The sequence below is a fragment of the Salvia hispanica genome, chromosome 4 (genome assembly GCF_029641045.1).
Source record: "Salvia hispanica isolate PSC_SH4W2 chromosome 4, Shi_PSC_v1, whole genome shotgun sequence".
NCBI classification, from domain to species: Eukaryota; Viridiplantae; Streptophyta; class Magnoliopsida; order Lamiales; family Lamiaceae; genus Salvia; species Salvia hispanica.
This window is the reverse complement of record NC_142695.1, coordinates 32,239,273-32,248,280: the sequence shown is the minus strand read 5'-3', so window position 1 is coordinate 32,248,280 and position 9,008 is coordinate 32,239,273. Positions and strand designations below refer to the sequence as shown.

Genomic DNA, 9,008 nt, shown 5'->3' with positions numbered 1-9,008 from the left:
TATTTTGTACACTAACTTTAAATTATTGTAGAAATTAATGAACTATTTCATTTCATATAATTTTGAAATAATTGGCGTGACATAATTGTCAATGTTGTTTTCCTGAATTAAAAATGTAGAAGTTATTACTCCTATAAAATACTTTTTAAAAAGGCTCCTAAAAGCATTTCACCGACACGCGTTTATCCTGAGGCATAATAATTGGAAACATAAATATTATACTACGAAATTGAATTTGTCACATTATTCATGTAAACAAAGGTCTTCATTTGATCGAGATTCACGTGTCCTTTCCGTAAAGGGTAATCCACTCAAAAATTCTCACATTCAAATTTCAACTACAACATCATTACGCATTTTTACTAATTTTTGAAATTTTACAAGGAGAAGAAAAAAAATGAAGGAAAATCTGCCTAGAAAAATTTTTGCAAAGAAAATTATATAAAATGAAAACAAAAATAAAAATAAATGAAAGAAATAAAGGAAAAGAAAAAACAATTAAAAATATGGTGCAAGTCTGTGTCAGGATTCAGCGATGCAGCCGAACTCAACACTAGTATGTTGAGTAATACTTACTACGATTTTGTTCTTACGATTTTATTTTTAAACTAAATTCTGACTATTATATTTAAATCAATTCTTAAAATATTCCATACTAATGAAATTGGATAAAATTTATATAGTTGCATCCCAACGTGCCCAAATTTCATCACTTTCTTTTTCAATAATTATTATTTTCGTTTCACTCAATATTCCTTTTCAAAATGTTACTTTATTGTGAGGTTTTTGATAACAGCACGTGGATAAGTTAAATGAGAAGCTATTATACCTTTGAATATATGATCTTTAAGAGTAGGATTAATCGATCATGTATTAAGGTCTTCTCATAAAAATTTGATTATGCTATTGTTTATTTTCTTTACTAATATATAGAGAAATTATTTTTCTCAGCTATATTTTTAGGTTTGGTTAAATTAAAGTATATTACGAGTTTCAGAAATTCAAATTTCAAACTCCAACATATGGATGTAGCGACTAGCCACATTGTATAACTTATTTTTAGCTTCTATAGGAACTAGGAGTAAATAAAATAATTCCTCTAAAATATGGAGTAACCTTAAATTTTTAGGTATACACTTGGTCTAATGACAAAAAAAATATTTTCTCCCTCCACAAAATAATGTTCCATTTTGCTATTTCGATATATCGGCAATTTAAAGTTTTACTTATTTCCATTTTTAGTAAGTTGACCTCACCCTACATTAAATCATCATACTCGCATTTCATTACAAAATCCATATACAACGTGAGACTTATATTATACTTACTATTTCTATCCCCTTTTTTTTTATAAAGTAAAAAATTTATTAAAATCTCAAACTGCACTAAATAGCAATCGGAGGAGTAATAAATATAGGTGATTTTACAAAAGCATACATTATGTTTCGAGGCCAGGGTAATTGCTACCCACCACAGTATGGGAATATCAGGTCGTTGACGCCTATTGCTGAAAAAAAATTCCAACAGTATGGGAATATGAGGCAATTGAAACCTATTGTTTGAATAAAAATTTCTACAATATATATAGAGAAAAATTTAGGAGTAGGACTGTTCCATTTGTCGGCAGCAACTTTAGATCTTAGAAAATTGTAACACGTCAAAATTGTATAGTCTTCGTACGTTCACAGATAGATGTTTCATTTCTTATCTTGGTTTGTCTGCGTATAGAAGTCGAGTCTTAGTTCATTGTTACTATACATGATAAAAAAATCTACATTCTATTAACTCATTCCACTCCATATGTATCACTTAAAACTAATATTGCATCCGTCCCTCTGTTGTTGAGTCGTAATTCTTTTTGGGTTGTCCCACTGTAGCTGTCTAGCTGAGTAATTTCTTTTTTTGACAAAAGAACGACGTTTTTTCCCTCTTACTTTATTTTCTCTTCATCTCTCTACCTTTTTCCTTTCCTACTTTATTATCCAATTACTTAACTCACTTAACATAGTTTTTTTTTTTAAAATCTCGTGCCAAAAAGAAATACATCTACTACAAATGAAGTATATATAAGTGAAATATATATTCTACTAACTTTCTTCTATCTTCTTTTTATAATATGACTCTTATTCACGAAAGAAGGGAGTTTCTATCTTCTTTTTATAATATGACTCTTATTCACGAAAGAAGGGAGTTGGCTTTTGGAATTTCCCTGTTTGTAGTCAAATGAAATCAAGACGCGTGTGAACATAGACGACAATCCAAGGGTGTCTACTCAAATACAGTAATACTGTCTAACTCTAACATGGATATGCCATTTTCTAATAATGCAAACAAATTATTTAGCCATCACATACCAAACCTGTTTCTCAACTCAACAATCAACAAAAACCCACTCTTTCCAAAATCTTATCTTCAATTTCATAGTTTTGTTGCAGACGCCAACACCAAAAATCAGATGGGAAGTAACATAGCATTATACATCGTCGTTTCAGTCGTTTTCTTCGCCATCTCGAAGATCGTTATGGCAGTCCTGTGCTACCGACGCTGGAAACGAAGGCAAATGCTCATCCAAGACAGTTTCAGAGGTGCTTCTTCTCTTCATCGTTCATTTCCTCGCGTCGCGTGGCTCTCACTTTTTATGCCTTGTTATGTCAGGAGGGAAACTAGTGCTGTTCAGATCTCCGGGGATTAAACCGGATGTGTTTCTGAAGAAGACGATGAAGCTCAGCAACAAGGATATCATTGGATCAGGTGGCTTTGGGACGGTTTACAAGCTCATCATCGACGACTGCATACCTTTTGCTGTTAAGAGACTTAACAGATTAGGCGACGCAGCAGATCAAGACCGCGGCTTTCAGAGAGAGCTGGCGGCCATGGGAGACATCAAGCATCGGAATGTAGTAAGCCTTCATGGTTACTACACTGCTCCTCACTATCATCTTCTCATCTACGACCTCATGCCTAATGGCAGTTTGGACGCACTGCTTCACGGTATGTAGTCGATAAAACTACACAAATAATGAAATGTGATCAAATAAAGGAAAATTTTCAGGAAAGTCGATAAACAAGATGCCTCTTGATTGGTGTACGAGATACAAAATAGCAGTTGGAGCAGCGAGAGGGATATCTTACCTCCACCACGATTGCATTCCTCACATCATACACCGGGATATCAAGTCGAGCAACATATTGCTGGATCATAACTTGGAGGCCCGCGTCTCCGATTTTGGACTAGCTACCCTGATGGAGCCGGACAAAACTCATGTTTCGACTTTGGTAGCAGGAACTTTCGGATACCTGGCTCCTGGTATGCTTTTTCAACTCTGATTTAGTTTAACATGTGATGTGATAATGATTTTCCGATATCCTGCAGAATATTTCGATACGGGAAAAGCCACAGCAAAAGGAGATGTCTACAGCTTCGGAGTTGTATTGCTAGAGCTTCTAACAGGGAAAAAACCAACAGATGAGACATTCATTGAGGAGGGAACTAAGCTGGTCACCTGGGTAAAATTCTCAACTATCTCGATGATTTTGATCTCGCTGCCTATGCAAGGACATTTAGAGCTAAATAATCTTACGACAAGATAATGAGTATCAACGACAGCATCACTATTTTAGAACAATGATCTAGTACTACATTGTAGGCTCGACTCTTATCTTACAGCGAAGTCTAGGTTTTGTGATCTTCTTTCAGACACTAAGCGTGCTTGATATCACGTTGTTGCAGGTAAAGTCAGTAGTGCAAGATAAGAGAGAAGAGTATGTAATCGACAGCAGTTTGGTTGATTTTCCGGTTGAAGAAGCTAATAATGTATTTAGTATAGCACTGATGTGTCTCGAGGCAGAGCCAACCAACAGGCCTACTATGGCAGAAGTTGTGAAGATGCTAGAGCAGATAAAACCAGAAGCTATCAAATAAGAACTTGCAATTGTGCTTCGATTTTATACTAAATAGAAAATACATAATAATATGTTATATGCATGTCAAAACTCAAGCTCTTCGGTGGGGAATGAATATGTTCTTAGGAATACAACTAGGCTTAAAGGTAAAAGAATAACAGAAAATCCACATTTCTTCAATTACTTGAGAGCTGCAGCCAATCCAATACAAGCTGAAGCTTTCAACGATGGGGAAACTGGATTACCTCCAAGAAACACATCAAAGAGAGCAGATGTAACATTTGATGACTCAATTGCAGCATCAACAGAAGGAGTTCCTTCAGGTGTTACGAAAACCTGCAAATGTACAGATGAACCTTTTTAACTGTTTAACGAATTAGCGAAGGGAGTCTAAGGAAGACACTGAATAAATGGAAAATAATAGTAATACAACAATGGAAATAACGATATTATGTTGATATCATACTCACAAGCATTTTTGCCGTGTCCAACCAAGTCAAAAATATGGAAGTTCCTTTCTGAAGAGGACGGCCTTGAAAGATGCCTCGGAATGTTGAAAGTGCAGTTTCATCTACTGGAGTCGGTGATTTAATTCTTGGAGAAAGGGCTTCATCCAAGGCATCCCAAAACGTCTTACCATCTAGATCTCTTACTAAGATAATATGTAGTGATTTCTCGAGAGGAGCTGCACTCCATAAAATTGAGTATTAGAGTTCTTCATTAATCTCTCAATAATCAACAATTATTGTTATCATGATTATTACCCTGATAAATTGCATCAAATAATGACGAATCCTTTTGTAACTCGGCAGACGAACGTCCTTTCCAAGCATCTAACTTACTGAAGATGGATGGGTTTGCATATAATCCTGCAGCATACACTTTCACCCCAATAATAGCGAACACTTTTTCCCTGTATCCTGATAGTATTACAAAATGACAAAGGTTTTAGCCTCTCAAGCATCAGGAAATAATGACTGGAAAGAACCCATATCAGAAATCAGAAATAATATAAATACATGGTACCACAACTGACCAGTTCCAAGCAATGACAGTGAGGAAGAACAACCAGGAAGGCTCAGTGAAGTTTGAAATTTGACCTTGGTCTGAGGTTCTTCCAAATACTCTGAGCTGACAACTATAAGCCATTACATAAAGAGAGAACATCAATACATTATATGTTTCAGTGTAAAACACATAGTAAAGCAATGTAGAGCACTGGAGAAGATGCTTCAATTTTTTGTGTTCAGGTCAATGTAGCATAGTAATTGCAGTGAAAATGGATCAAAGAATTCCCCAAATCATTTATTAACATGACTCCGTTTTACTTTTCAGAACATCCAGCTTTCATCCTTTTCCATTGGTTGAATCAAATCCAGGTTTTCCAAATGGCTAATCCTTATACAGCTTTAATCATGACTACTCAGAAAGCATCATCAGCAACACCTGCATTTCTCACTGTGTGCTTTATGTTTGTCCATTCATTATCCAGAGTTTCATAGATAAATTAATATCCTAAGCATTCAAGTTCCTCTTGTTATTTGTACACGCACACAGTCAGACACCACAGCAGGAGGTGGCAGTTGAGATGGGGAGGAAACCGGAAGGAAAACAATGCGTGGGTGGTTGTATGGAGGGCAGTGGAGAAGACTGTTACAGCGGAAAAAGCAGTGGGAATGTATGGAACCATGTGTGTTGTGACAATCAGGGTGGGAGACGAAAGGTTGCACGAAATCAAGGACATTATTGCAATTGGCAGAGGAGTGCCAACTGGTGGGGGCACAGTAACAGTTGTCGTTGTTTCCATGGCTTCTGGAATGGAAATCAACTCCTTGTGATCTAGGAGGCTGCCCAAAGCAGCACATTGTTGCCTGAATGGGTCGAACTATGATTTTTAAATAGTTTCCTTCTCTAACATTTGCATGAATAGGTCGAACTGTGATTTCTGAATAGGCAGTTGGCTTGTTCCTCCATCGCATTCTAACATTTCCAGACGCGCATCCATGTTTTGCGTAGCAAGAACTACAAGAAGCTACAAAAGAATCCACAATCTGTACTATGATTTATGGCCTGAGCCTTCATTTCAGCAACATACACAAGTGAAGATTTTTGCATGGATTACGACAATCTATAAGTAATTATAAACTTTTCAATGTTTTTTCCTTTTTTTTCTTTGCACTTAACTATCACTAAATGGTTCTTCACCTAGTTTAAAGGTAATTTGTGATAATTATTATAGTACTCCCTCCGTTCCATAGTAATGGAATCATTTTGCCATTTGGTATGTTCAATACTAGTGGAGTCATTTCCTATTTTAGTAAAAGTCAACACATTTCTTCTCACTTACTTTCCTCTCTCTTACTTTATTCTATCTTCGTCTTTCTACCTTTTCCGTTTCCTACTTTATTCTTCCTTTACTTAACTCATTTATCACAATTATTCTTAAATCATGTGCAGAAAAGAAACGCCTTCATTACTGCGGAACGGGGGAGTAGTATAATAATGTAAGAAGGACAATAAATGCCACTACACAGTACACATAAAGCAATACTTGCTTAGTAATCTAAAACTCCCTCCGTCGTCCCCGAAAAATACTACTATATGAAATACTATTTCCTTATTAATCCTACCTGAAAAATATGAACTTTCTCAATTTTGAATAGTGAAACAACACATTATTTTATTTACAACTTCTATCATTACACTACACTACTAATGATGTGGAGCCATCTTCGGTAACACTACTTGCACTACCATTTATCTCTCTCTTATTTTACCAATTATACATTAAAACCCCTCGAACCAAATGTTCATACGTTTCGGGGAGGAAGGAGTAGAATTTGGTCAGTAGTTAATATAAAGAAAAATGCCACATCACTCTACAAACTATATCCAATTTAAATCCCAACTCCAGGAGAAGATTCTAGTGATGAACAGCAATTAGCACGAGCATTTATACAACAATTAAGGAATGTGTATTCTATTGTTAACCTGGAGAAGAGGAATAGACAATTGGTGAAAAGCGTCGAGCATTTTTGGTGATGCAGAGGCGAGAACGAAATGCGGAGAAGGATTGGTTGCTGCAATTGAGCGGAAGAGAGCATAATTTGGGGTTTATTAGATCCGAGGGTTTGGAATTGGCGGTAGAGAGAGATGAATAGGGAGCAATTGCGGATACTCCTGCCACTGTTGAAGCCATCTCTGTGACAGAGTGAGTGAGAGAGAAATTGTCAGAAGATTGAAAATTATTAATCCCATTTGCATTAAAATAAGGTTGAAGTATATAGTCAACATGACAGATTCATAAATTTTTCTGGCCTACTATTGCAGTAAGGATCTTCTTATCCACTGTGAAAACCCTCGAGATCATTACCACTACTATTGGTTTTAAGAACGGCTCATCAGCTCTCAAATAATATGCACTTTTGAATTCGTTGTTGCAGATTTTAACGCAAAATTGATAAAGTAAGAAACAGATAGAGATAAAAAGTAAATAAAGTATTATTAGTGGAGAATGAATTCCAGAATTAGGAAGTGTATATTCTTATAGGACGGACTAAAAATGAAAGAGTGCATATTCTTGTGTGACGAAGGGAGTACCATTGATTTTTTTACTCCCTCTATAAACGTCACACTTTGATCACTGTGAGTTTTAAGAAATGTACTACTAATAGATTGTTAATTAAAAAAGTTAGTGAAATATGAGTTTTATTTTCATATACTTTTATATAATAAAATTTGAGGAGAATGAATTGTTGGAAGAACAAATAGAGATGTCTCCAATCATCATGTCCATGCTTCTAGACAAGTAGTTTGTTCTGCAAGAACAAATAGAGATGGGAATATATGATCACCATGTCTCAAACCTCTAGTCAACTGAAAGAAGCACATTGAACTTCCCATTCACGATAACGAAAAACCAACATGAAGATAAACATCTACTAATCATGCTAACCCAGGCAACCGAGAATCCCATCATATAAAGCACGTTAAACATAAACAACCTCTACATTTGGTCATACGCTTTAGTCGAATCTAGTTTGTGAGCTAGATTAGACGACACAACTCTCGTTGTGAGCTTCTTGCTGAGACCATGTATCATTTCCTGTGCCAACAAAGCTTTATCACTATGTAAACGACCTTTGTTGAAACCACTCAGATTGGATGCTAAATCTAACAAGGATGGGCTGTCAGGCGTGCTGACAAGATCTAGGTCATGATCTTGTTGGTGTCATTATACAAACTGATCAACCGATAGTCCCTCTTGCTCTTGTGATCGGATTTGTTTTTTTTTTTTTTTTTTTTTTTTTTAAAAGAACAATCATGTCATTGTAAATTCACAACCATAATCACAATCCAAAGAAATTCTTCACAGCCACAATCACATCTCTCCCAATAATGTAGATAGGACAACGATGTAAAATCGTCTGGCCCTGAGACGCTATCTCCATGATAGTAAATACAACCTCTCTAACATTATTAGCACTAGGGATCGCACACAAACCCTCGAGATCAATTGAATCTGGCAAGCCACGGATAAGATTTATATCTGGGCTAACTCTCCAAAATCTGACTTCAGGAGCTGCTAAAAGAACTTTGTGACTGAGCTCCTAATATAATCATGTCGTAAGAACCTATCTTCTGTTTCTAGAAGTCTTCATCCATCTTAGCACAAAGAATGAATTCAATTTTGGCTTTTTTTTCAGACTAGCTTTGTTTCATATTAGTCGCTTCAGCCCTCTTCATTCTATTAAACACGTCCAAACCACCTCCTTGTTCCAACATTTCAAAAACTTCTTGATTCTTGATTCGGATGTCTCTCTAGTGGGATAAATACTCAATTCATACAAAATGTTTCACCTTTGTTACATACAAAATGTTTGAATTTTGCATAAAACATATAAAAAGTTTCATCTTTGTTAAATATAATACATTACGTTATATTTGTTTTAACGTAGTTAAATCTTTATCGACGTGACGTACAAAATATGAAGCAGTGATGAATTCTTTTTTACCAATATAAAACAATAATGAAACTTTTTGTACCAATGATGAAATATTTTGGACTCTACACTGACAAGTGTTAACGACATTCAAACAAAAAT

The 9,008-nt window shown here is 35.5% G+C and overlaps 2 protein-coding genes across 3 annotated transcripts; one reads left to right on the top strand and one right to left on the bottom strand.

Annotated features, from left to right (window-relative positions):
• The first annotated feature begins 2,304 nt into the window (after positions 1-2,304).
• LOC125196724 (Protein kinase superfamily protein) lies at positions 2,305-4,037 on the top strand. 2 transcript variants are annotated; one of them, XM_048095337.2, is made up of 5 exons: positions 2,305-2,585; positions 2,656-2,991; positions 3,041-3,307; positions 3,374-3,507; positions 3,731-4,037. In XM_048095337.2, exons 1-5 carry the CDS (start codon positions 2,309-2,311, stop codon positions 3,920-3,922), a joined length of 1,206 nt encoding a protein of 401 aa, XP_047951294.2. In that variant the 5' UTR covers positions 2,305-2,308; the 3' UTR covers positions 3,923-4,037. The 2 variants fall into 2 exon arrangements, with proteins under 2 accessions (XP_047951294.2, XP_047951295.2); XM_048095338.2 differs by having other exon boundaries at positions 2,306-2,585; positions 3,053-3,307.
• Positions 3,913-7,155, bottom strand: FAP3 (Chalcone-flavanone isomerase family protein). Its single transcript, XM_048095340.2, has 5 exons — positions 6,895-7,155; positions 4,940-5,041; positions 4,668-4,823; positions 4,374-4,588; positions 3,913-4,239 (listed from the first exon to the last, which is right to left on the bottom strand). Exons 1-5 carry the CDS (start codon positions 7,100-7,102, stop codon positions 4,084-4,086), a joined length of 837 nt encoding a protein of 278 aa, XP_047951297.1. The 5' UTR covers positions 7,103-7,155; the 3' UTR covers positions 3,913-4,083.
• Positions 7,156-9,008: the final 1,853 nt, after the last annotated feature.